Source organism: Squalius cephalus (genome assembly GCF_949319135.1).
Source record: "Squalius cephalus genome assembly, chromosome: 17".
Classification (NCBI taxonomy): domain Eukaryota; kingdom Metazoa; phylum Chordata; class Actinopteri; order Cypriniformes; family Leuciscidae; genus Squalius; species Squalius cephalus.
In genome coordinates, this window is record NC_137138.1 from 4,254,265 (window position 1) to 4,281,275 (window position 27,011).

Genomic DNA, 27,011 nt, shown 5'->3' on the forward strand with positions numbered 1-27,011 from the left:
TCAACAGCATCCCGAGACAAAACAGAAAAGCAAATGGAACATACTTAGATTTGGGCAATGGGCAACTTTGGGCAACCCTTTTTCTCATGAGTACGTAGATGTGCCAACTGGGTGAATCTTTTCTCACATGAAGAGCAATGATACGGCCTCTCTCCAGTATGAATTCTCTCATGATCTCTCAGGCTTCCTGACCGAGAGAAACTCTTCCCACAGTGTGAGCACTTGTACGGTTTCTCTCCAGTGTGAACTCTCTGGTGTTTTTTTAACTGTGCGTTTGTAGTAAAGCTCTGCCCACAGTCAGAGCACACATGAGGTCTCACACCAGTATGAACACGCTCATGCACTTTTAAATACGTCAGTAGTGTAAAACTCTTTCCACAAAAAGAACAAATGTGAGGCTTCACAGTAGAATGAATTTGAAGGTGTCTTTTTAATTTTGATTCCGCAACAAATGTTTTCTCACACTGATCACAGCTGAATGATCTCTGAACAACAGAGTGAGAGAGCAGATGATCATAGAGAGCCCTTTTCTGAGTGAATCTCTTTCCCCAATGAATGCATCTTAACAGATTTTCTTCAGTGTGATTTTCTTCAGTGTGAAACAGTCCACACTCAGAGCAGCTGAAAGATCCTTTGTCTCCAGATTTTCCAGCTTGTTTTTGTGTGAAATTCTCTTCAGTCTTTGAAACGACTGCATTTCCATCTTCATTTTTGAAATGAGATTCTTGAAACAGATGTTGTTTATCTTCATTTTTATCTGTCATTTCTCCATCTTCATTTTTGAAATGGTGAGATTCTTGAAACAGATGTTGTTTGTCTTCATTTTTATATTTCAGTTCTCCTTCTTCATTTGTGAAATTATGCTGTTTGTCGCCATTCACTTCCATTGGGTCTAAAATCAACACAAAATTCCCAAAATTCAAATAAAGCACAATTCCAGTTTACTACGGAATCTATTGCATCTAGTTTTAGATGTTTTGTTATATCCTCCTGAGAACCAGAAACTTTTTTTTTGTGTGTGAACTTTATGTGTGATTAATAAATAAATTGATAAATCAGCTGTGGCGGGTAACACTTTCAAATCACTAGCAAATTTGGCGTGTTATTATGTTAACTCACCTTGCTGGTGAAATCTGTGTAAGCCAAATCTGCACAAGATGTAAAATAAGATGTAAAATAAGTATTTGATATCCCCAGAGTGTGTGTGTGTGTGTGTGTGTGTGTGTGTGTGTGTGTGTGTGTGTGTGTGTGTGAAGTTTTAGCTCAAAATACCCCACAGATATTTTTATATAGCATGTTAAAATTGTCAATGTTTGAGGCTGAGCAAAAACGCACTCTTTTGTGTCTGTTCCTTTAAATGCAAATGAGCTGCTGCTCCCGGCACAGTGGGCGGAGCTTCAACAGCTTGCACTCACACAGACATGCACTGAACATTTCAAAAACTTTTAGCCTTTTATGTTCAAACTGGATTCAGACAATGATGGAGAGACTCAAGAACAGAAGCAACAGGATATTTCTGAATGGTTCTTTGATGTATTTATGTAGCTTATGTGTAGTTATCTTCTAGTCATTGATTATCATATTGTATCTTGTTAATCTATAAATCGTGTTCCGGGGGTGGGGTTTATGTAAATTTGAGTGTTTGTGATGTCACTAACCCGGGAGGAATGTTGTGAAGTCTCTACCAGCCGTTTGTTGTAGTCCTTAAAGCTACACTGTGTAACTTTTTTAGTTGATTCTTAGCAAAAAACACTTAGTTCTTTCAAAAATATATGTGCTCATTAATGTATATTTACTTCTTTCAAGTAATAAAGTATTCTCTTAAGTTTATAATCTGCCATTGAAAGTACATACGGGTGAGGGGTTCGTATGCCGGTCGCCATGTTGCCCCTCCATCTTGAAACTACATTAGCCAAAGAGGGACATACCTGTAAATTCAAGCTTCGCCTTTCACGCTTTACACTCAGTGACACCGTGACGAATGCGAGGGGGAGATTACTCGCGAGCTCGCGAGTGCCGGCAGATTTGAAAGATAGTGTGTGTGTGTGTGTGTGTGTGTGCGTGCGTGCGTACTCACATTTGAAAGAGAGAATTAAAACGTCAACGCGACAGACAAATCAGCAAGACCGTAGTCAATATTGGAGTAACTTTTCCCAGATGGAAAGAGCTCATGAGGAGAAAAGATTTTAAAACGGACGCCGAGGTTGCCTGCTTTCTTCTCGACAGGTAATTCAGCCTGCTGTAATTCATTTGTGTAAATTCGAAGTTTTATAGTTGCTTGTCTAACCATAGCATGGTTGTGCATAACGCCAGAACGACCTCTAGTATAACTTCATCCTTGCGTCAATGGTGAAAAAGTATTGTTTACCTTGTAACATAAATCTGTGCTGCGACAGATCACAGGTAATGAATAGTTTTAAAGGTGCAATTTTTTAAGCTATATAAAAAAAGGACACTGTAAATTTTAGTTATTTTTATTTTTATTGCTTTTACTTTGTACACATTGTAACGTTAGCCTAATCTGATTATGCTGGGATAGCCGATTCCAAGGGTGACGTTTACCTCCTGACATCTGTCCTGTAGTTTTATTCATTTTAGACGTATTGTTTATTATTGTCATGGACGAAGTGATAACTGGAAGCCATGTTAATCTTGGAATAATACGGCCACCGTAGGAGTTAAAACGCTCTCGGAATTGAGAGGAACAGAAACTAAAATTCACTGGGTAGTCATATACAATTTCACCGCTAGATGGGGGTAAAAATCACACAGTGTAGCTTTAATAAGTGATTTCTTTAAAAGCAAATATCTCCCTTTGCTTTGAACTTTGAGCATTGTAACTTTGCAGATGTTGTTTATGCTCAAACAGCAACATTACACACTAACCCTTTAAGAATGTAGTAGCCAAATTGGCCGGTGTTCAGTACAAGGGATTTTCATAGGAAAAAGTCTATGCCTGGGTCTCAAGAGGAAATGTGAGTTTTCATCTTAATGTTCCTCATCAGTCATTAAAGAGAATGAAGGAAAACACCAACCTATTTGTTCCTCTGTATCTTCATCTTTTATTCTGCAGGGTTCTTCCTTAATCTCCATCTTTATAATAGTATGTCCGTAGTTTCTCCTGGAGTGATTCCTCCTGCTTGCTTCTTCTTCTCCTGTGGGAAGATGGGAATATTCCCCAGCATTTAAATTCTCATGAACGGCTGTGGGAGCTTCACTGACTGAAGGAGTGAATTGTGGTCGTTGTTGCTCATTTAGCAGATGATCATCACACTTACAATCACTCTCAATTATTCAGGTGTAAATGTTTTGCTCAAACAACTGTTTAGAAATAATTTAACTCCTCTAGCTGATTTTTATCTTGCTCTAACATTAGATATGATTTACATACGGTTTACCAGGTTTAATTTGTTCATTAAATAAAATGAAAACACAACTCATAATCTAAAAAAGACTTCATTACGTCATAACTCTTTTGAAACAGTTTTATTGGTTATTGGTAATTATTTATTGATTTTTTTTAGGAAATGTAGAGGTTGATGTGTTTGTTATTTTGACCTAGTCTGCCCCTGACGCTAAACCCTTGTTGAAAATAATAAAACTCTTTATTATTCTGCATCTCTCTGGTAGCAAGACTTTTCCTTTTACAGATGATCCATAGCGGTCGTAGCAATTACTTTGTTTGTTTTTACTCAAGCACACACATAAAAAATATTAAGAAGATGAGAAGATAAAAAATAGCAAGGAAGCATTTTAATTATTAGGTAGTTTTTCTGTGTTTTCGGCTGCAAAGATGAAGTTGTTGATGCTGACATTTTTATGAAAGATATAACAGAAAGATTTGATGCACTATTTTACTTCATGATATTTGTGTGTAAAATTGCCTTAAATGTGTAGTCCCATTCTATACAATGTATTTAATTTGAATATTAATGTGTTCTTGTGGCAACATGTGAAAAAAAGAAGTGTAATAATGGAAATAATAATTTGGCAAAATTTCATGAGAATGTATGATATACAATTTCTTTCCCTATTCAGTCGTCGTGTCTCCCCAAAATGCCTGTTAAACATGCTGTAAGTCCTGGTCAGTGTTGTGTTTAACTCATTACAAGTAACTTGAGTTACGTAATCAGATTACTTTTTCAAGTAACTAGTAAAGTAACACATTACTCTTTCAATTTACAACAAAATATCCAAGTTACTTTTTTAAATATGTAACACTAGTTACTTTTTCACATTTATTGACTGACAGCTCTCCTGTCCTCGTGTTGAGAGAAATAAAGTGAGGAGGCTTTGTGCGCAAACATTATGGTTATTCAAGTTCTAGACTAAACATGAACGTGCATTTACTCATCTCACTTGCACAAAAACATTCAGTATTCCTAAAAACGAATAAAAATAGTAAAATGTAATCTCAGAATTTCACGCAAAACTTTACTTTATGTATTTAATCTCACTTTATTAACCAATGTCTATATATATATATATATATATATATATATATAATTTTTTATTTATTTTTTTGCTAGGTGAAGTTCAGAATGTCCAGAAACTTAAAAATATAATAGCCAAATTGGCCAGTGAGTGAAAAAGTGAATTTCAAACCCTGGTTGTAAGGGTGAAACCTCCAAACATTTGGTATCTCTGAAAAGTCCTGAATGTGCTCTTTACAGGACTGTGACATGAATTATCTCTGAGAAATTCGCTAAAATGTAATGTCCTCTACAGAAGAAAAAAGTCTAAGCCTGGGTCTCCGGAGGAAATGTGAGTTTTCATCTTAATGTTCCTCATCAGGCATTAAAGAGAATGAAGGAAAACACCAACCTATTTGTTCCTCTGTATCTTCATCTTTTATTCTGCAGGGTTCTTCCTTAATCTCCATCTTTACAATAGTATGTCCGTAGTTTCTCCTGGAGTAATTCCTCCTGCTTGCTTCTTCTTCTCCTGTGGGAAGATGGGAATATTCCCCAGCATTTAAACTCTCATGAACGGCTGTGGGAGCTTCACTGACTGAAGGAGTGAATTGTGGTCGTTGTTGCTCATTTAGCAGATGATCATCACACTTATATTCACTCTCAGTTATCAAGGTGTAAATGTTTTGCTCAAACAACTGTTTAGAAACAATTTAACTCCTCTGATTTTTATCTTGGCTCTAAAGTTAGATATGATTTACATGCATTAAAAACGGTTTACCAGGTTTCATTTGTTCATTAAATAAAATAAAAAACGCACCTCATAATCTTAACAAGGCTTCATTACGTCATAACTGTTTTGAAACACTTAGAAAAAAGAAGAGAAAAATTTAAATGGTTCACCACTGAGGATCTCAGCCAAACCATCATGAAGGAGTCACTGAGAAGAACCAAATAAACAAGTGTCTGGTTTTACCTGATCTCTGTTCAGTTTTATACATTTGTAGACGTTTTAATTAGTATAATTGAAATAGATAATGGTAGTTAATAGCATTAACTGAGCCATTCATAGAATTAACAAAACCAATTGATAAAAGAACATATAGCCAACTGATAATCTTATTAGATGATTAGATAATTGCATTTGAAAGATTTTACTTTCAATAAAAAAATTGCTATAGATTTTTTTAATGGTGTTTTTATGCAAACTAGACTACTGCCACATAAATGAAGCTTGTGTTCGCCAATTCCTGCTCATATGTTAAATAGTATGGAATGTTTTGTCAAAAATAAAGTAGGTATATTGAATTATCAACTAAGATGTTATCATGTGTTTGTTCCCATGTATATTCAAACTAATGAATCCTTAACTTTGAAATACTTATGATGAACTTTGTGCTTTTTACAAAGAAATTACACTTAAAATATTGTTAAAATTGTAGTTAGCAAAAATATATATATTTACAATGTATATTCCAAAAAAAAAAGGAAAATATTCCAAAACTTTCTGAAAATTCGGTATGAGAATTAACTGCATAATTACTAGAAAATGTTTACCTTGGATATTAAACAATTTGCATGCATACAAAATTTGTGAAAAAAGATGATATTTTTTCAAGATGTTCTCTAACTTTTAACCAATTCTCTAGAATGATCCATAGCCTATTTGAAAAGGATTTGTTTCCAGGTATGACTGTGTACTAAAAATGTGCTTTTGACTTTATATATATATATATATATACACTTCTCAGTGACTTCCTGACTGAAAGGATCATTATGCAGCTCATTATGCGAGTCATTGTCTTCTCAGGTGTGAATCACAGCATTAATCATTATCATTCATGCCCCCACGCATATTGCCTTTCTAAACGAAAAGTGTACAAAATACAAATCCATACAAATCACAAATCATTGAATTGTTTTTATGTGAATGAGTCGGCAGGATGATTTTCACATAATTTTGAAGCAAAAACTCTAGGTCTTGTGGACACATATTTAGTATAGTTTTGTAGCCTCTTTTCAGAAACTTAATTTATTTTTTATTTTTTTCAATAACCATGCATAAACATTATTCTCTCAAAAATACAAACATGTATATAGATTTTGCTTACATATTATGGTAGCCCTGTTTGTGATGAAAATAATGTAAAATGACACCTTTTCATTAATATGTTTATAAGAAACTAAAAAAGACACAAATGTTATGGCATTTCAGAACATCTCAAGGACCCCCAAAACACCTTAGACCATTAGAAAGGTTAACAGGGAGCCAATGCAGTGTGGACAGAACTGGGCTAATATGGTCATAGTTCCTGGTTCTGGTAAGAACTTGAGATGCTGCGATTTGGACCAGCTGTAGTTTGTTTATTAAGCGTGCAGGGCAACCACCCATAATAGCATTAGAATAATCTAGCCTTGATGTCATGAATGCATTATCTAATTGTCCTGCATTTGTCATTGAGAGCATATGGCGTAATTTAGATATATTTTTAAGATTGAAAAATGCAGTTTTACAGATACTAGACACGTGACTTTCAAATGAAAGGTTGGTATCAAAGAGCACACCCAGGTTCCTAACCGACGAAGAAGACTTGACAGAGCAGCCATCAAGTGTTAGACAGTATTCTAGATTATTACGTGAGGAAGTTTTTTGTCCAATAATTAGAATCTGTGTTTTTTCAGAATTAAGTAGTAGGAAATTACTAGTCATTCAGTTTTTTATATCAGCTATCCATTCTGTTAATTAAGTGTATTGGTAAGTTTTGTCAGGGCGTGAAGAAATATAGAGCTGAGTATCATCAACATAACAGTGAAAACTAATTCCATGCTTCCTAATGATATTACCTTAGGGTAGCAAAGTGAACAGCAATGGTCCTAGTACTGAGCCTTGTGGTACGCCATACTGAACTTGTGATCGATAAGACATCTCTCCAGCGGAAACCAATAGGCCTACATATTAACATTCAAAAGAAGACACAAAGCCCAAAGATACTTCGCAAAACCATACGTTTTCTTTTCTGACCGTGAAACAATTATTATAATTACATTAGGCCTACATAAAAACAAAACAGAAACAAACTGTTGGTTTGGAAATATCATTTTATTGGTGACACTAATTTTTTAGATAGATTTAAACTTCAAATATCTGCTAAAGCATAGGCGCATGCAAATTGTCTTTGATGCTATACCTGGAAATTGTTGCTTGTCACTGATATTATTGATTTGAATATAAATCTTGATGTCAATTTATAGTAAGATTGTACAAGTATAGATTGTCGATTTAAAATAGTTTTTAAACAAATGAGTTGACTTTCTGAGATATTGTGTCAAAGTAAAGGAATATTGCGCGACAAATGTGAAAATTTACCTCTTCAGTTTCTGTCCGAGCGGCTTAATGCATGCGCACAAGTTGTCCGATTTAATTTTCTCCCAATAAAAATAAAATTAATGTCCTCATATGCAAACATACAGGCAAATTAAATCAGCAGACTCGTTTCTTGAACAACAATAAATTCAACCAGCTCAACATTTTTTTTTTTTTTTTTTTTTTTTTTTTTACTTCACTGAATTGTTTTTAGTTTTAATTCAAAATCCATAACTGAAAATTACATTTACATTACATTTACTTTAAATGTATAAACTGAGAGCAGAAAAAGGGGTCACAAGCCATTGGATCAAGACAAATAAATGTTTCGAAACTTGTCAGATTAAACATATATAGAAACAAACTTTCAGTAAAATCCCACATTTAAGGGCTCGTTTCCACAGAGTAGTACAGTCCAGTCCAGAACGATTCGGGACGGTAAACCCTAATCTGGCTTGCGTTTCCATTGCTAACAGTACCTTTACTTGATATAAGAATGACTTTTCTCTTCAGATGCTAAAGAGCTTTAAATGATGGCAATTTTGTGCACATGGTAGTGGAAAAATAGCAATATTTACACATGATTTGACAGTTTTTACAAGAAAGATTTTTTTCAAGAATCTAAAAGGTGTGCATCATGCCTAACAACAACATGGACATGTTACAGTTGGTTTTCACGACTGGAAGTCATTCTCTTCAAATGCTATTGAAGTTAGAAACATGTATATCAATGTAGTATGTAATTTTAGAGACAGTCCCTAAGTACAGTTTTTTGCATTTATTTTTGGCCATATGACAGAGATCTGATATTCTATTTGTCATGTTTCTGTTTTGCATAAAACTGAAGAATATTCGGTGCATCTGTATTCTAAAATGATCTGATATTAACTTTTGCCTGGATTTTATTGAGTAGAGCTTAGGCTCATGTAACCAGAAGTTTTAAGATATATGAACATGCTTTTAAGTTTTTCTTGCCTCGTGGGTTTGACAATATCTTAACAAGCAAAGCAATTCAACATTACAATAAATAAAATATTTGGGAAACAGATTATCACAAAGTTTTTATGTTTATTGAACACAATATACAGTCATTGACTGAACATATTTGGGTGAACCTGTGAAACGTTGAGGTTCCATCGTAGTAGTTTTGTGCGGGCAACGTCATGGCAACATAACACGAAGTACCTCACCCGGGAAACACTTTAATTTAGTTAAATGCGTGTAACTAAAGTAAATCAAGCAAGCTAGTATGCATAGGCCACGAAGTGTTGGTGAAATACATTAGCGGACCAGAGGGAATAATATGGAATTTTTTCCAGAAAACTTCTTGCAATAAATAAATTCAAGCACTTTCCAGGGCCTTGAAATTTTATTTTTAGATTCACAAACTTTCAAGGATTTCAAGGACCTGTGGGAACCCTGTCAAATGAATGTCTATTCTTCTCTTATAAGTAATGGTTCTGAACATGAACATTTTCTCATTATACAACTTCGGCAACGTTTTTTTCTCATGAAGAGCACTGGTGCGGTTTCTCTCCAGTATGAACTCTCTCATGAGCTTTCAAGGAATCTGACCGAGTGAAACTCTTTCCACAGTGTGAGCACTGGTGCGGCTTCTCTCCAGTGTGAATTTTCTGGTGTGATTTTAAGTTGCTGGATATAGTGAAGGTCTTCCCACAGTCAAAGCACACATAAGGTCTCACACCAGTATGAACACGCTCATGCTGTTTTAAATTCTGCAGTCGTGAAAAACACTGTCCACAAAAAGAACAAAAGTGAGGCTTCACACCAGCATGAGTTTTAATGTGCGTTTTTAAGTTTGATTCCACAACAAATGTTTTCTCACACTGATCACAGCTGAATGATCTCACTACAGAGTGAGTGTGCAGATGATTGTTGAGAACGCTTTTAGATGTGAAACTATTTCCACACTGAGAGCATGTATAAGGTTTTTCTCCAGAGTGAATTCTCACATGCACATTTAGGTGTCCTTTATGAATAAAACTCTTTCCACAATGAGAGCATGTGAACAGTTTTTCCCCAGTGTGAATTCTCATGTGCACATTTACGTCCTCTTTGCGACTGAAACTCTTTCCACACTCAGAACAGGAGAACCTTTTCCCTCCAGTGTGAATTCTTGTGTGCTCCTTCAGGTGTCCATTATGTCTGAAACTCTTTCCACACTGAGAGCATGTGAACGGTTTTTCTCCAGAGTGAATTCTCATGTGTCTGTTAAGTTGTGATTTATATATGAAACTCTTTCCACACTCAGAGCAGGTGAAAGATCCTTCGATTCCAGATTGTCCAGCTTGTTTTTGTGTGAAATTCTCCTCAGTCTTTGAAACAACTGCATTTCCATCTTCATTTGTGAAATGATGCCGTTTGTCTTCATTCACTTCCATCGAGTCTAAAAGCAACATAATAAATTCCCAAAATTAGGGATGCACCAATCTTTTTCCAGAACAAGCCAGATACCGATATTTTTTATTTTTAGTACTATATCTGTTTTTAATGCATTTAAAAAAAAAAAAAAATATTGGGAAGAGAAAAACTAAGAATCTGAATTACATTGTTTGGCTTAGCAAATAGATATTTCTTTAAGTTATTTTCATGCCTGTTAAAATGTATTGTAGGAGCTACGGCTACATTCCCTCTTCATATTATAGCTCTATAATATTTTATCTTTAATTTGATAGCACAGTGAATATTTAGAGCTGCTCCAGCAGGGCTCAACCTATGGAAGCTTGTTTCCGCCACAAAATAAAACATTTTAAAAGATAATTGCGACTTTTTATCTCACAATTGCGAGTTTACATCTCGCAATTCTGACTTTATTTCTCAGAATTGCGAGATATAAAGTCGAATTGCGTGAAATAAAGTTGCAATTGCGTGTTATAAAGTCAGAATTCTGACTTTTTTTCTCACAATTGCGACTTTATATCACGCAATTCTGACTTTATAACACATAATTGCGAGCTTATATCTCGCAATTCTGACATCTTTTCTCAGAATTGTGAGAATATAAAGTCAGAATTGCATGATAAGTCGCAAAAGCGTGTTATAAAGTCACAATTGTGAGATATAAAGTCCAATTCTAAGGGAAAAAAAGACGGACTTTTTTTTTGTTTTTGTTTTTACCTCAGAATAGTTTGTATCTCACAATTCTGACTTTATAACACGCTTTTGCGACTTTATATCATGCAATTCTGACTTTATATCTCGCAATTGCGACTTTATTTCTCAGAATTGCGACTATTTCTCACAATTCTGACTTCATATCTCGCAATTGTGAGAAAAAAAGTCACAATTCTGACTTGATATATCGCAATTGTGAGAAAAAAAGTCAGAATTGTGAGATAAAAAGTCACAATTATTATTATTTATTTATTATTCAGTGGCGGAAACAAGCTTCCATACAACCAGACAAGAGCAGTGAGTGATTCTCTCTTTCTTTTGTTGTTAGATCAACATTGAGGACAAAAAACAAAACAAAAAAACAGTAGGTTTATTAGGCTGCTGTCACTTTAAGAGTTTCAACATACTGTTAACCCTTTAAGTGTACTGAAAAAAAACAATCAAATTACTAGGCAACCACTGAATGGAATAACACAAAATATGTATAATTTTAAAGCTTAGAAATACATCTAACCATTTTAATCAACTCTTAACGAGTGCAGAGTAATCCCTCTAAACCGGAGAGTACTGCAGTGCCCGCGGGCGCCAACTAGCTTTGATCAACACAAAATAGGTGTAATTTGAAAGCTTGAAAGGTCTTACGGAGTAGAATACAATAAGTATAATAGTTTTGGGCAGGGCCGGAGTGGGGCCACTTTTCAGCCCGGGAGTTTCAGGCCCAAGACCAGCCCACTTTTTCCATGGAGGAATTCCAAATTAGCACTTTTTCCAAATTGGATAAATGAAGCAACAGTTCAGCTCTTACTATTGTGTAGTTTACTAATACCATGGTTAAACAAATAATGTAAAGATTAAATAATAATTCACTTAGACTTTATAAGAAGCAATTGCGACTTTATTTCACGCAATTCTGACTTTATAACACGCAATTGCGACTTTATTTCAGGCAATTCTGACTTTATATCTCGCAATTCTGACTTTATAACACGCAATTGCGACTTTATTTCAGGCAATTCTGACTTTATATCTCGCAATTCTGACTTTATAACACGCAATTACGACTTTATTTCAGGCAATTCTGACTTTATATCTCGCAATTCTGACTTTATAACACGCAATTGCGACTTTATTTCAGGCAATTCTGACTTTATATCTCGCAATTCTGACTTTATAACACGCAATTACGACTTTATTTCAGGCAATTCTGACTTTATATCTCGCAATTCTGACTTTATAACACGCAATTGCGACTTTATTTCAGGCAATTCTGACTTTATATCTCGCAATTCTGACTTTATTTCTTTATTTCTGTAAACTCGCAATTGTGAGATAAAAAGTCGCAATTATCTTTTAAAATGTTTTATTCTGTGGCGGAAACAAGCTTCCATACCTCCTGGCCTCTTCCTCCCATCCATCCTCCCTGACGCGTACCGTTACGGTAGGGCCGGCCCAGCTATCGGTAGGCGCCGGTGGTGCCGCGGTAGCCTACCTGAGAAAACGTTTTGGAAAAGACGGACTATGGACCCAACCAACTCTATAGGAGGGGAGGGGAGAACTCCCTCACATGGTACAACCCATGCAGAGGCTGCGGTGTCAGAATGCGGAACGTGTGTAGCCCAATGTAACTAACGTGACAAATGTGAAAAGAAAAAAAAAAATCCTCGACCGGCCCAAAAGTGAAGCGGCCCACCGGGAATTCTCCCGATTCTCCCGATTACCCACCCCGGGCCTGGTTTTGGGCTTTTTACTAAACTTGAGTGAGTTTTTGTACGCGAAGCCCTGCAAAACCCGTATGTCAACAATATACGGATACGACTGATTCTGTTCTGGGCAAGAGGCAGCCTAGCATGGATAAAAGCAGGGAGAGCAGCAATCTCCCAAAAGCTTCTGACAGAAGTATAAAGAACTATATTATGAAAGATATAGCAGTATGATTTGATCAACTATTTTACTTTAAGCATTATGTGTGTAAAAATGCCATAAACGTGTAGTCCCATTCTATACAATGTCTACGTTGAATATTAATGTGTTCTTGTGGCAACATGTAGTAAAAAACTAACTCGGCAACATTTTCATTAAAATATCTTATATTTAATAGGAATATTGATATGCAGTTTCTTTCCCTTTTCACTTGTTGTCTCCCCAAAATGCCTGATAAACATGCTGTAAGTCCTATTCTGATTTGAAACCCCATAACGGTTTCCTGAGATGTTAATTTATGACAATTTGAAAATTACTTAGATTTTAATGATAATTACTAAATATATTTCAATAAGAGTCATATTTAAAGTCCAAGTAGAGGGAGTTTTAATGGTGAAACCTCTAAATATTTGGTATCTCTGAAAAGCCCTGAATGTGCTCTTTACAGGACTGTGAAATGTATGAAATTCTCAGAGAAATTCGCTAAAATATAATGTCCTCTACAGAAGAAAAAACGTCTAAGCCTGGGTCTCAGGAGGATTTGTGAGTTTTCATCTTAATGTTCCTCATCAGTCATTAAAGAGAATGAAGGAAAACACCAACCTATTTGTTCCTCTGTATCTTCATCTTTTATTCTGCAGGGTTCTTCCTCAAACTCCATCTTTACAATAGTATGTCAGTAGTTTCTCCTGGAGTAATTCCTCCTGTTTGCTTCTTCTCCTGTGGGAAGATGGGAATATTCCCCAGCATTTAAACTCTCTTTGTTTATAAAAAGTACAACTCCTCTAGCTGATGTTTATGTTGCTCTTATATGATTTTAAATACATTAAAACTCTGTTTACCAGGTTTCATTTGTTTATTACATAAAATGAAAACACAACTCATAATCTTAACAAAATGTAATGTGAAAAAACAGTAACGAGTTTACGTTAGACGAGCTTAATGAACAACATCAGTCGGTTCATTTTGATTAATTTCTGAGTGATTCACTAAATGAACTGACTCTTTTCGCTGTTTGGATTTAGATTTCTCCTAATAAATGATAAAAATTAATGTACTCACAGTCTGAAACGGCAAATTTAGAGCAGAATGAACGGCTGTGTTCCACTTCTCATGTTTATGTTCCCTTCCCTCGCTCACTTCTCTTCTCTTCTTCTTCTAGACTCGGATGTGTGTCATTGCTTCGGTTGCTCAAGCGCCTCTACTGGCGGAAACCTTATTGAACTATCTTACCTTCATAGTTTAGATCCAAGACAACAAGATACGATCTGTTTGTATTTATCTCCCCAAATATGTTTCATTTGGGATAAAGAATCAAACTTAAAATATCTGATGAGGAGTTTGCAACTGTATTTACCATCTGGACTTCTTCAACTGTTACGTGTTAGTGATTTTCTTGCTTTTTTAAATCTTGACTGCATTTTAAATTTATATGGTAAGTATTATTAATAAAATAAAAAATGTGAGAGTTACATAAAGTTTTATATTAAAACATCCAGAACTCCAGTTCTGTCCGAACAGCTCAATGCAAGTTAGATTTATACCAATAAAAATAAAATAACAGTCTGATAAACACAGTAAATTAAATCAGTTAAAAGGTATAATATGTAGCTTTTGGCGCTTAAAGGAGAAGTTCACTTTTAAAATGAAAATTCTGTCATCATATACTCACCCTCATGTTGTTTCAAAGCTGTATGAATTTCTTTCTTATGTTGAACAGAAAGGAAGATATTTAGAAGAATATCAGTAACCAGACAGTTTTTGGGTCCCAATGACTTCCATAGTAGGAAAAAAATATACTATGGAAGTCATTGGGACCCAAAAACTGTCTGGTTACTGATATTCTTCTAAATATCTTCCTTTCTGTTCAACATAAGAAAGAAATTCATACAGCTTTGAAACAACATGAGGGTGAGTATATGATGACAGAATTTTCATTTTAAAAGTGAACTTCTCCTTTAATAAACAAAAATGAATGCGCGTTGCGGAAGAGTATTGAAGCCGTAGCTACTTCTCTCCTTTTATGTCTATGGCGAGTCACGCAGGTACTCGGTTTACTCCGCGACTAAAATAGTCCCAATATAAACACTATAGACCTACCGTAGTGATTCAGGATAAGACAAAGGTAATGTTTGGAAGATGGATTCACAATTTACTTGCTCTTTATATAAATATTTCTACATTTTTAAAAAAAGTTACAGTGCACGTTTATGAATCACGATGGATTCAACAAGATCACTTGGTTGAAACGAAAACAAATGGCGCCATCTAGAGGAGCATCTGTGACGCTGCCAAACTATTGCCATAACTACATATAGAGAAGCTCATGCAAATTATCCAGAGGATCAAGACACAAAATCATCTTAAAAAATGACAAGTTCCATTTCATTACTTTTTTATTATGTTCGTCAAAATACAAGGTATAATCGCAGTGTACGAACTTAAATAATATTAACCATCATTTCATCATTAGGTACTAGATAGTAGAGCTGGACGATTCTGGTGACTTTGTGAACATGACTTTGTTCATGAAAAAATGTGCTCATGGCTTAAAGCCACTCTAAGTACAAGTTTTGTTTCTTTATTCTTGTAACAAATTCAACATGCAGTATATAATGGTTGACATTAATAATAGTGCATCACCTCTTCACAGCCAGAATAAACAAATTAATTTGCACAGAATATTGATGGATATAAATAGTTTAACTAAATTTACTACCACACACAATATTTATAAACATAAATAAGCATTTCCATCTAAAACTGGAGCATCGCTCACCATGCCTCTTAGCCTGGCAAGCCAGACCTACATCAAGATGTTAGGTCTGGCAACTCACCATTGGCACGGCTCAATCCGAGGGGCGGGATAAACGGTTGTCTCTCAAAATCCCTCTGCACGCAATAGGACAGCGCTACAACCAACGAAGAAGGCTAGTTGGTATATTAAACTTTTGCCGTATCCAGTCGGCAAAACTCCGAACACAACTTCCTTTTTTAAGAATGACTTAAGTGCCGTTCTTTGCTCTTTTCTCAATGAAAAACTTTACTCCAAGTCATCCAGAGTCGCGGCCAAAGCCGATTCGAAAGACCGCTGTTCGCCAGCAGCAGCCGCCATTCTTTGTTTTCAAGTAGCAGGGAACCGTCGCAAATCTGTCGTCATTATGTTAAGCCCGCCCCGCCTACTCTATACACGATGTAATTGGCCTGACCTGAGTTTGGTTTTTCCAGCTCGAAAGTCAACGGAGAGTTGCTAGACCACACTGGCTGCAAAATTAATTTTGCTGCCGCTAGGGTGCGTCTAGATTTCTAGGCTACATGCCTCTATGTAATTTTGACAAATTTCATTAGATGATGTCGCTATGTTACAAGAAATTCAATCTTTTAATTCATCAGAATATCAAACTAATAACTTGAATGTGACAGATCTGAAAATGAACTTTAGTTATTTAGGAAACTCAAAGCAACGCTTTTTCTTATGAGTCTGTAGCTGAGATATTCGGATGAAACCTTTCCCACATGAAGAGCACTGGTGCGGCTTCTCTCCAGTATGAACTTTCTCATGATCTTTCACGTGTCCTGACTGAGCGAATCTCTTTTCACAGTGTGAGCACTTGTACGGTTTCTCTCCAGTATGAACTCTCTGGTGTGATTTTAAGCCGCTCGATGTAGTGAAGGTCTTTCCACAATAGCACTTGTACGGCTTCTCTCCAGTATGAATTCTCTGGTGTGATTTTAAGTGGGTGGATGTAGTGAAGGTCTTTCCACAGTCAGAGCAAATATAAGGTCTCATACCAGTATGAATAGTCTCATGCTCTTTTAAATGTTGCAGTAGTGTAAATCTCTTTCCACATAAAGAACAAAAGTGAGGCTTCACACCAGCATGAACATTAAGATGATTTTGTAAGCTTGATGAAAAAACAAATGTTTTATCACACTGATCACAGCGGAAAGATCTCACTCCAGAGTGACGGCGCAGATGATCGTTGAGAACACCTTTACACCTAAAACTCTTTCCACACTCAGTGCATGAGAACGGTTTTTCTCCAGTGTGAATTCTCATGTGTCTATTAAGGGTTGATTTATCTGTTAAACTCTTTCCACACTGAGAGCAAGTGAACGGTTTTTCTCCGGTGTGAGATCTCATGTGTCTGTTAAGGGTTGATTTATCTGTGAAACTCTTTCCACACTGAGAGCATGTGAACAGTTTTTTTCCAGTGTGAATCCTTTTGTGTCTCTGAAGGTGTGTTTTATGTATGTAACTCTTTCCACATTCAGAGCAGGTGAAAGATCCTTTGACGACTGTGTTTCCATCTTCATTCGTGAAATGATGAGGTTTTTGCTGTTTGTCTTCATTCACTTCCACCGGATCTAAAAATCAACATATTAAATTCCCACAAGTCAATAAAAGAAGGACAAAAAGAAATATGGTTCAATCTCAATTTAGCACAAATCCAGTTTACTACTGAGTCGGGTGTACTCACAATCGGCGATCTGAATCATGTCAGAGCACATTTGACCCCAAATCTGGTTTGTTTGACTAGTGTGATCGTTTTCGTACCGTGTCCAGGCCCGCTTGAAGAGGTGGGCTCAGGCACGGTTCGATTGGGCTGTCTCCGTAATAATCTAATACGTGCAGCGCAATCAAGCGAAATCGCTATGGCATAAAAAAAGTTTCATCATAAATGACGTAAACGTGCTCCGGTCCAGAACAATAAGTGCAATGTGAGTGCAGACCAGCGGGGGAGTTCGGGACAATCATGCCAGGACACGATACAAGACAATCATGCCTAGTGTGAGTACATTAAACTCAGGATACTGTATTTTAAAGATAATTTTGTAAAATCAAAGTAAGCTTTACAGATATTTATTAGACAATGTTTTTCATGCTCGTTCAATTAACCATTTACAAATTATTGCACATGCACCTGTGGAACAGTCCTTAAGACACAAACCCCCGGTTTCACAGACAAGTGAAAGTCAAGTCAGTTTAGTCTCAGACTAAAACACATGTTTGAGCTGTTTTAATTGAAAGCAACTTGCACTGACAGATCTTAAAATATTTGTCACTGCCATTGTATTGTCTCAAGATTAACATCAATACTGTTTTTAAAGCACATTTATAAAAGCTACTTAAATGTCCTAATTGAACTAAGGCCTAATCCTGGTTTAATCTAAGCCCTGTCTGTGAAACCAGGCCAAACCGGTATTGTGGCTGAAATGTGACAGAATAACCAGTAGGGGTGTGACGGTTAGTATATAACCGTGAGACCGACGGTTATAGTCGAACACCGTCATTAGATCTCTATAACCGCCAAAACCGTGTTGTTAAAATATTTTTTACAAACATTTTTTATCATAGAGAATGTTTAAACACTAATTAAAAACAATTGTTAACAGTCTGTGTCATTAATGGTCTACGTCGTTTCCAACTGTATTTGATTCTTTGCCAAGTACCAACGCAAGTTTTGTTTTGTAAATCGTCAGACATGATTTTTACCACTTCATTAAGTTTTTCTTTAGAAAGCCTTTCTTTAAAGCGAATTTCGTTTTGTATAAATTGTATATTAATTTTAATAAATGTTTCATCAACCAATTGCATGTATTTAATAAATAAAAAGAAAATATAGTAGACAATATAATAACCGTGACATTGAGGCGACAGCGCGCCGCGTTCACTTGCATTGCATTGTTAAAAGCCTTTCTTTAAAGCTAATTTCGTTTTGTACAAATTGTATCTTAATTTTAATAAATGTTTCATCAACCAATTGCATGTATTTAATAAATAAAAAGCAAATGACAATATAATAACCGTGACATGGAGGCTCCGATGCGCCGCGTTCACTTCCATTGCATTGCATTGTGAACTAGAGCGCATCTCGTCGTAAATGAATGAAACTCAGTGTAGGCCTATGCCTCATCGATGCTGCATCCTTTCTAGAACAGACAAGGGCTTTCTTGCGGCTCGCATCAGCAGAGCATTGCATCGTTCATAGACCGCAAAACAATCAGCGGATGGCGGGCGGGTGCGGCTTTGAAATTTGGTCAAAAAACGTTGGTGCGGATGATGAGTTTGTGATGCGGTTGCGGACGAAATAATACCCCATCCGCGTATCTCTATCGTTGAACACTACACAAATATAATTTTTTTTTTTTTAATTTAGGCAATCAAATAGCTAATCAGTGTCTGCTCGTTTTTTCAAACTAAGTTGTCCTATAATAGACGAGCCCAGACGGTTATGTTACGAACCGTCACATTTGACTCACGTCATAACCGTCATCACCAATTCTGAAACCGGCACACCCCTAATAACCAGCCCATGACAGAACGACAGACCCATTAAAAGGGATATAGCAGCAGTGAGAAAAATTCCAGCTCCAAGGATTACAGCATTGGTCACAATGCTTAAAGTGCCGACAGGGCCCTGGTTGATGCAAATGCCAGAGTTGAGACTGGAAGGAAATAGAGGGCCAAGGAGGAGCAAGCCACTCATCCCATGGTCCAAGGCAAGCAGGAAGGAGAGGAAGGACCTTGTTGTTGCAGAGGTCACCAGGATTGAGCAGGAGAAGATCAGAGTGAGGTCTGTAGTACAGGGGCAGCAGGGACGGTGGACAACTTGGGAGTGTGTCATGAGCCAAGCAATCAGCTAGGTAGAGTTCTGGAAACTGCCACAGGCTCGGCTCAGTTTCCTCATTAGGGCAACATACGACACCCTCCCAAGCCCTAAAAACCACCACCAATGGCTTGGAACAGAGCAATCCTGTGACCTCTGCGGGACCATCAATGCCTCACTCCAGCATATTCTGTCGGGCTGTAAAACAGCAGCTCAGATGGCGGCACGATCAAATGCTCAGAAAAGTTGGCAGGAGGCAAACGACCAGAGTCCATCAGAGAGCTGATGCAGGATCCACTTCATCAGGCAGAGGGAACCCGCAATGCATAACAGCAAGAGACCACTCGCCAAGCTATTAACATCAGGGGCGGTGTGGAAGATGGAAGTAGACCTGGGAAGGCAGCTCCAGGTCCCACAGGAGATATGCAGCACCACCTTAAGACCAGATGTGGTGCTGTGGTCTGCAGCTGTGAAGTCAGCAATACTGATCGAGCTGACAGTGCCATGGGAGGAGGGACTGGAAGCTGTCTACAAGAGAAAGGAGATAAAGTATGCAGACCTGGCACACCAGGGAAAGTGGAAGGAGTGTGAGGCTGTACCCGGTGGAAGTGGGAGCCAGAGGCTTTGTGGGCAGATCAATATCACATCTGCTCAAGGACCTGGGACTATGGGGAGCCACACTGAGCAGATCCACCAAAGAGCTATCTGAGGAAGCTGAGAAAGCAAGCCACTGGCTCTGGCTGAAACGACGAGACAAGGCTTGGGGGAGTAACATCTAATTAGGTTTTGCTACAGGGGGTGTCAGGGAGATGCCCCACCACCCTCACAATAGTGAGAGAAATTCCTGAGTCTGTTCCAGTAAAGGGACATTCCAGAGCCCAACCCAGAGAGCATTGCACGGTCCATAATGGCTCTAACATTTATGTTGTGTTTACCTTCCCAGAGCTGCCTACTCTCCCGGGAGGGGGAGGGGGAGGGTGCAGGTGCAGTCACGTGTTGAGTGTTTTGATTCATGTTTGTATTTCTGTTTTAGTATTTCAGTGTGTTAATTAGTTCAGTCTTCCTCCGTCCCCTGCCTGTTTGTATCCACGTTACTGATTGAGTTAGTTCTGTTCAGGTGTGTCTAGTTAATTTACCCTCTCTTGTTTGCTGTGAATTTAAGCCCAGTGTTTAGTGCTGTTCAGTTGTTTGTCGTTGTTACTATTTACTGGTTGTTCTGTTCAACTTTCTGGACCCATGTAGAAATCTATGATCACCTGTGTGAACATGCCATAGTCCTGCTGCAGGAGGCATGAGGAATGCAGATGTGCAATAACAGAGCAATAAACACTAGTGTCTGTAATGTAAGACACTAAAAACAGCACTTTGGCATAAGTCCTTTCTAATGCCAAACCACATGTAACAAGGGATGTGACTGTGAAGAAACTTTGAGTTGGAGATGGCATCTGAGTTTTTTCCTCTTTTTTTCCACCTCTCTTTTAAATCGCTTACAGTGCGTGTCCACTGGTGCAGATCAGAGCGTGCGTTTAAAATGAATTGAAATTAACTGAAAAAGCTCGCTCTACACTAGTGGACACGCACTGTTGAGCATTTTACTTTCACTTTCGAAACAGCGGCAATTTTGGGGCGGCAATTGTTTGGATGGTGGGTTGATTATTAGAGGTCGACCGATTCATTGGTTTTGCTGATTAATCGGCACCGATTGTTGATTGGTGGAACAAATCGGTTATCTGTAAAAATTCATGCCGATAGTTGTTCTGGGTTGCGTCCATTGTTGGAGAGGCTGAGAAGGGTGCGCGGTCATCATACAGTATGAGAGCGGCCTCTAGAGGCGAAATAAAAACTATCACTGATGCCTCGTGGAGTTTGTTTTGACACGTGATTCCATTTGTAACATTAACTAAGTTTAATAAATGCTGTTGAAGTATTTTTCATTGTTAGTTTGTTAATTTCAACATTTACTAATACGTTTCTTACTTTTTATTTTATCTGTTAACCTTAGTTAATGCACTATGAACGAACATGAATGATCAAGGTACAATTGTATTGCTCAAATATTAATACATGCTGTAAAAATGTATGTTGCATAAAAGCATAGTTCATGTAAGCTACCAATACATTCTTGTGAACAAGTGGTACTTGCATGTTTCTAGGTTATAGCTAAAGAAACACACATTTTAGGGTTGCGCGATATGCTCCATTTTCATATCGTCCTATCGTCAGCCTGTGAGATCGGCGATACACGATATTATCGTGAGGGGGCGGGGCTTACTTATTTGATTATTAACTTGCTTATTTACTCATCAATTTGCTTGTTTTATTACTTCGTTTTAAATGAGAATCTTTTTCTATTTTGCTAGCAAAGGTGGAGTGTTTATTAATAGGCTAAATCAGGTTATTTCCTGGTATAGTGAGGCAAAAAAAAGATCCTAATCATTCTTGTATCTGACTCTGAGTATTTCAACATGTCAGCGGGAAATTTACAGACACATTATCCTCTCATGCCGTTACAGATGCAGCATTTTGACTGTAGGCTGCTTCTGCACGAGATGAGAACACGTTTTAATTTATTGGGTCAAGAAAGAGTCGGAGTCTGCGATATGTCCTCCTACCAGTGCTCTCTCTGTCTGGATGCACTTCACTTATGCGCACCGCACTTCAATAAGCCCAAATAACGCGGGTTAATGTGTTTTAAATGCCGGGAGAAATCAGAGGCAAAAATCTAAAAGTCGATCGGTTATACGCCTATTTAAACTTATGACTTGACTCTGATAAAGGAAAATGGGTTAATCCGTTTACATGACCACATGCATTGTCAGTTTATTCAGCATAATCGAGTTAATAACGTGCATGTAAACGCGATCATTCCCTGAAAACGAAAGCAAAAACGGACTGAGCTTTCGCTGCATTAACGGCGCGTTCTCTCAGAGACTACGGTGGATATAATGGTATAGCAACTATCTTAATTTACTGGCTTAATATTTCTCTTGTGGACTTACATTATTGACAGTGAAAAAATTAGAAGAATATTTCTTGTTAAACAAGTTTGAAGTTGCTTGTGAGTTTCACAGATGGCAGAGTTTCACAGATATGCTTCGTGAACTAAAGACTTTTATTAGGCCTAGGCGGCCTATATAATTTTATTGATATTATTATTATAATTAATATTTTGTAATTGTATTGTTTTTAGTGTTATTAGTGTCATTAAATATTTTGTTAATGTGCTATGGAAACAAAATACTGACAAACAACGATGCCGCGTCTTCATCTTGGCTCATAAGAATGATGCGTCTGTTAAAACAAGCACTCTTGACAATTTGTGCATGGATCACCTTGCAATTAAATTTCGTTGTGGGATGTAGTTTTTTTAGTCTGTTTTAAAAACATTTTCTTTGAGGAGTCCTCATACGCGCGCGTCGGTGATGTCGCAAGTGTGGTTATGTGGTGATGTCACAAGTGTGGTTGTGGTGATGTCGTTATGAATTTAGGCAAGGCAAATATAATTGTAGTTCCTAATTAATTTAATAACTATACTAGCTTCTTAATAATAATACTGATTTAATACATTAATGGGAAACCGAGCCAATTATCGTATTGATATCGTCAAAGGCATCTGCCATCGGCGATATCTCTGTCTATCGTCGATACACGATACTATCGTCTATCGGCACAACCCTAACACATTTGACCTGTAATATTTTAGTGTTTAAATTATTTTCTGTAGAATTTGTTCAGTAGAACTTTTCATTTTAATATATTCATATTTATTTCATTTAGCACATTTTCATGGTTCAGTACTGTTTTTTATTTTTGTAATAAATTTCAGCACTGTTTTACTTTGAGTGTTATGTTTGTTTTTTTATCCAGTACCCATTTTAAAATCTATCGATTGATTAATTGGTTGTCGGCAAGTACGGCCCAATCTAGTTATCGGTAACGGTAAAATCCACTACTAAAAAAAGAAGTTTTAAGTGGGAGGACGTTACTTTTTTGCATATAGTTTAAGATGCATTGTTAAATGTCTGTTTTCATCTTAATGTTCCTCATAAGTCATTAAAGGGTCATGAAACCCCAAATCACATTTTTTGAGATGTACATGTTGCACATCACTGAAAACATTTAAAGCACTCATAAATGTTATCAATAAGCGGAAATTGGTTATTTTTGTGTTTTTCCGAGCAATTTCGTTTTTCCAGGTTAAAAGGAAAGTCGAGGCAACATCACTGAGAGTGAGGTAGAAGCGTTCCTTCGGTGTGTGTGATTGGCTGAATGTGAGGTAGAAGCGTTCCTTCGGTGTGTGTGATTGGCTGAATGTGAGGTAGAAGCGTTCCTTCGGTGTGTGCGATTGGCTGAATGTGAGGTAGAAGCGTTCCTTCGGTGTGTGCGATTGGCTGAATGTGAGGTAGAAGCGTTCCTTCGGTGTGTGCGATTGGCTGAATGTGAGGTAGAAGCGTTCCTTCGGTGTGTGTGATTGGCTGAATGTGAGGTAGAAACGTTCCTTCGGTGTGTGTGATTGGCTGAATGTGAGGTAGAAACGTTCCTTCGGTGTGTGCGATTGGCTGAATGTGAGGTAGAAGCGTTCCTTCGGTGTGTGTGATTGGCTGAATGTGAGGTAGAAGCGTTCCTTCAGTGTGTGCGATTGGCTGAATGTGAGGTAGAAGCGTTCCTTCGGTGTGTGCGATTGGCTGAATGTGAGGTAGAAGCGTTCCTTCGGTGTGTGCGATTGGCTGAATGTGAGGTAGAAGCGTTCCTTCGGTGTGTGCGATTGGCTGAATGTGAGGTAGAAGCGTTCCTTCGGTGTGTGCGATTGGCTGAATGTGAGGTAGAAGCGTTCCTTCGGTGTGTGTGATTGGCTGAATGTGAGGTAGAAGCGTTCCTTCGGTGTGTGTGATTGGCTGAATGTGAGGTAGAAGCGTTCCTTCGGTGTGTGTGATTGGCTGAATGTGAGGTAGAAGCGTTCCTTCGGTGTGTGTGATTGGCTGAATGTGAGGTAGAAACGTTCCTTCGGTGTGTGCGATTGGCTGAATGTGAGGTAGAAGCGTTCCTTCGGTGTGTGCAATTGGCTGAATGTGAGGTAGAAGCGTTCCTTCAGTGTGTGCGATTGGCTGAATGTGAGGTAGAAGCGTTCCTTCGGTGTGTGTGATTGGCTGAATGTGAGGTAGAAGCGTTCCTTCGGTGTGTGCAATTGGCTGAATGTGAGGTAGAAGCGTTCCTTCAGTGTGTGCGATTGGCTGAATGTGAGGTAGAAGCGTTCCTTCGGTGTGTGTGATTGGCTGAATGTGAGGTAGAAGCGTTCCTTCGGTGTGTGTGATTGGCTGAATGTGAGGTAGAAACGTTCCTTCGGTGTGTGTGATTGGCTGAATGTGAGGTAGAAGCGTTCCTTCGGTGTGTGCGATTGGCTGAATGTGAGGTAGAAGCGTTCCTTCGGTGTGTGTGATTGGCTGAATGTGAGGTAGAAGCGTTCCTTCGGTGTGTGCGATTGGCTGAATGTGAGGTAGAAGCGTTCCTTCGGTGTGTGTGATTGGCTGAATGTGAGGTAGAAGCGTTCCTTCGGTGTGTGCGATTGGCTGAATGTGAGGTAGAAGCGTTCCTTCGGTGTGTGTGATTGGCTGAATGTGAGGTAGAAGCGTTCCTTCGGTGTGTGTGATTGGCTGAATGTGAGGTAGAAGCGTTCCTTCGGTGTGTGTGATTGGCTGCCGGCACGATTCTACATTAGCTGGCAATCGAGCGACTCTCATTTATTCATGAGAAAGATCTTGTTCAATCCTATCACTGCGCTGTGTTACGCATGAGAACGCATTACAATGCGACAACAGAATTCAAACAACAGATGCGCGCGCATGAGAGCGGTTTCTGTCCTGAATGTCGTGATGAGTTCAACAACGCTCACAACGTGGATCACATCGTTCATAAACGGACTGGAGCAAGCGCGAGTTTTCAAGTTTTTATGGACATATTTAATATACTCTAGTGCTCTAATCATGAACCAGCACCGTGTATGCGCACATATTTAATCACGTCTTCTTCAAATTAAATGTAAAAATAAGGACACTGAAATAACCATACGTCTGATCATGAACGCAATGACAGGAGGATTTATTCTGATAGACAGAAGACAATGATGTAGACCGATAATTCAAAGTCATGACACTTTAAAGAGAATGAAGGAAAACACCAACCTATTTGTTCCTCTGTATCTTCATCTTTTATTCTGCAGGGTTCTTCCTCAAACTCCATCTTTAGTAGGCCTATGTCAGTAGTTTCTCCAGGAGTAATTCCTCCTGTTTGCTTCTTCTCCTGTGGGAAGATGGGAATATTCCCCAGCATTTAAACTCTCATGAACGGATGTGGGAGCTTCACTGACTGAAGGAGTGAATATTGGTCGTTATAGCAGATGATCATCACACTAACAATCGCTCTCAATTATTCAGCTTTAAGTGTTTTGATCAAACAACCATTCAGAAACAATTCAACTCCTCTAGCTGATTTTTATGTTGCTCTTACATAAGACATGATTTATATGCATTAAAACTGTTTACCAGGTTTAATTGCATAAATGAAAACACAAATCAAAAGATGGAAACTCAATCTTCACAAATTATAATGTGAAAAACCAGTCAGTAACGAGTTTACGTTTGACGAGCGTAATGAACAACATCAGTCGGTTCATTCCGATTCATTTCAGAGTGATTCACTAAATGAACTGACTCGTTTTTCCGTTTAGATTTAGATTTCTCCTAATATATGATAAAATGAATGTACTCACAGTCTGAAAAACAGCAGATTTAGAGCAGATTGAACGGCTGTGTTCCACTTCTCATGTTTATGTTCCCTTCCCTCGCTCACTTCTCTTCTTCTCCTAGACTCGGATGTGTGTCATTGCTTCGGTTGCTCAAGCGCCTCTACTGGAGGAAACCGTATTAAACTATCTAACCTGTATAGATTAAAATAGGTACGGGACAACCATGATAAGATCTGATTTATCTCCCCAAATAGGTTTAATTTAGGATAAAAATTCAAACTTCAAATATATGGAGTTTGCAATTGTATTTACCTTCTGGACTTCTTCAACTGTTGTGTGTTAGCCTACTGATGTTGTTGATTTTAATATACATTTTGACTTCATTTTAAAGTTTAAATTCAAGTTAAATGGTACAAGTATTATTAATAAAACGAGAGTTATTAAAGAGATATACAAATTTACCTTAAAAACTCAAACTCCAGTTCTGTCTGAGCAGCTCATTGCAAGTTGCATGATTAATTAATGTCCTCACAATCTGATAAACACAGTGAATTAAATCAGTTAACTTGTTTCATGAATCACGATGGATTCGACTAGAACAGAAAATATGCTCAAAACAAGTTAATTTTCATTACTTTTTTGGACTAAATTGTTATTCAAAATATAGCATATAACCATATAATGTAAGAGCCTAAATGACCGTAAACCTTATTTCATAACTAGCAGCTGGAAAACAAGTATTTCACTGCTGAATTATCGCAGACACAGAACACAATCAAGCAATCTCATCTTCTCTCAGTGATGTATTTGTCAAGTTCATATTATGA

The 27,011-nt window shown here is 37.6% G+C and overlaps 3 protein-coding genes across 5 annotated transcripts in view; all 3 read right to left on the minus strand.

The window, feature by feature from the left end:
- LOC307144912 (uncharacterized protein) overlaps window positions 1–14,405 on the minus strand; it is a 137,677-nt gene extending 123,272 nt beyond the window's left edge. Inside the window, exons 1-2 of one of the 2 annotated variants that reach the window (XM_079847647.1) lie at window positions 14,394–14,405; window positions 13,435–13,551 (exon numbers count right to left, since the gene is read on the minus strand). In XM_079847647.1, coding sequence (XP_079703773.1) covers window positions 13,435–13,492 — 58 coding nt within the window. In that variant the 5' untranslated portion in view covers window positions 13,493–13,551; window positions 14,394–14,405. Of the gene's footprint in view, window positions 1–13,434; window positions 13,563–14,393 lie in introns of those variants that run through there. The other variant, XM_079847646.1, reaches the window with a different exon arrangement.
- The window catches only part of LOC307144915 (uncharacterized protein), a 262,913-nt gene continuing 243,877 nt past the window's right edge, over window positions 7,976–27,011 (minus strand). The window contains exon 2 of the mRNA XM_079847651.1: window positions 7,976–10,183. Within this exon, the coding sequence (XP_079703777.1) occupies window positions 9,285–10,183 (899 nt within the window). The 3' untranslated portion in view covers window positions 7,976–9,284. The remainder of the gene's footprint in view (window positions 10,184–27,011) is intronic.
- On the minus strand, window positions 15,212–26,331 carry LOC307144914 (uncharacterized protein). 2 transcript variants are annotated; one of them, XM_079847649.1, is made up of 3 exons: window positions 26,209–26,331; window positions 25,622–25,739; window positions 15,212–17,199 (listed from the first exon to the last, which is right to left on the minus strand). In XM_079847649.1, exons 2-3 carry the CDS (start codon window positions 25,677–25,679, stop codon window positions 16,274–16,276), a joined length of 984 nt encoding a protein of 327 aa, XP_079703775.1. In that variant the 5' UTR covers window positions 25,680–25,739; window positions 26,209–26,331; the 3' UTR covers window positions 15,212–16,273. The 2 variants fall into 2 exon arrangements, with proteins under 2 accessions (XP_079703775.1, XP_079703776.1); XM_079847650.1 differs by having other exon boundaries at window positions 25,622–25,736; window positions 26,205–26,331.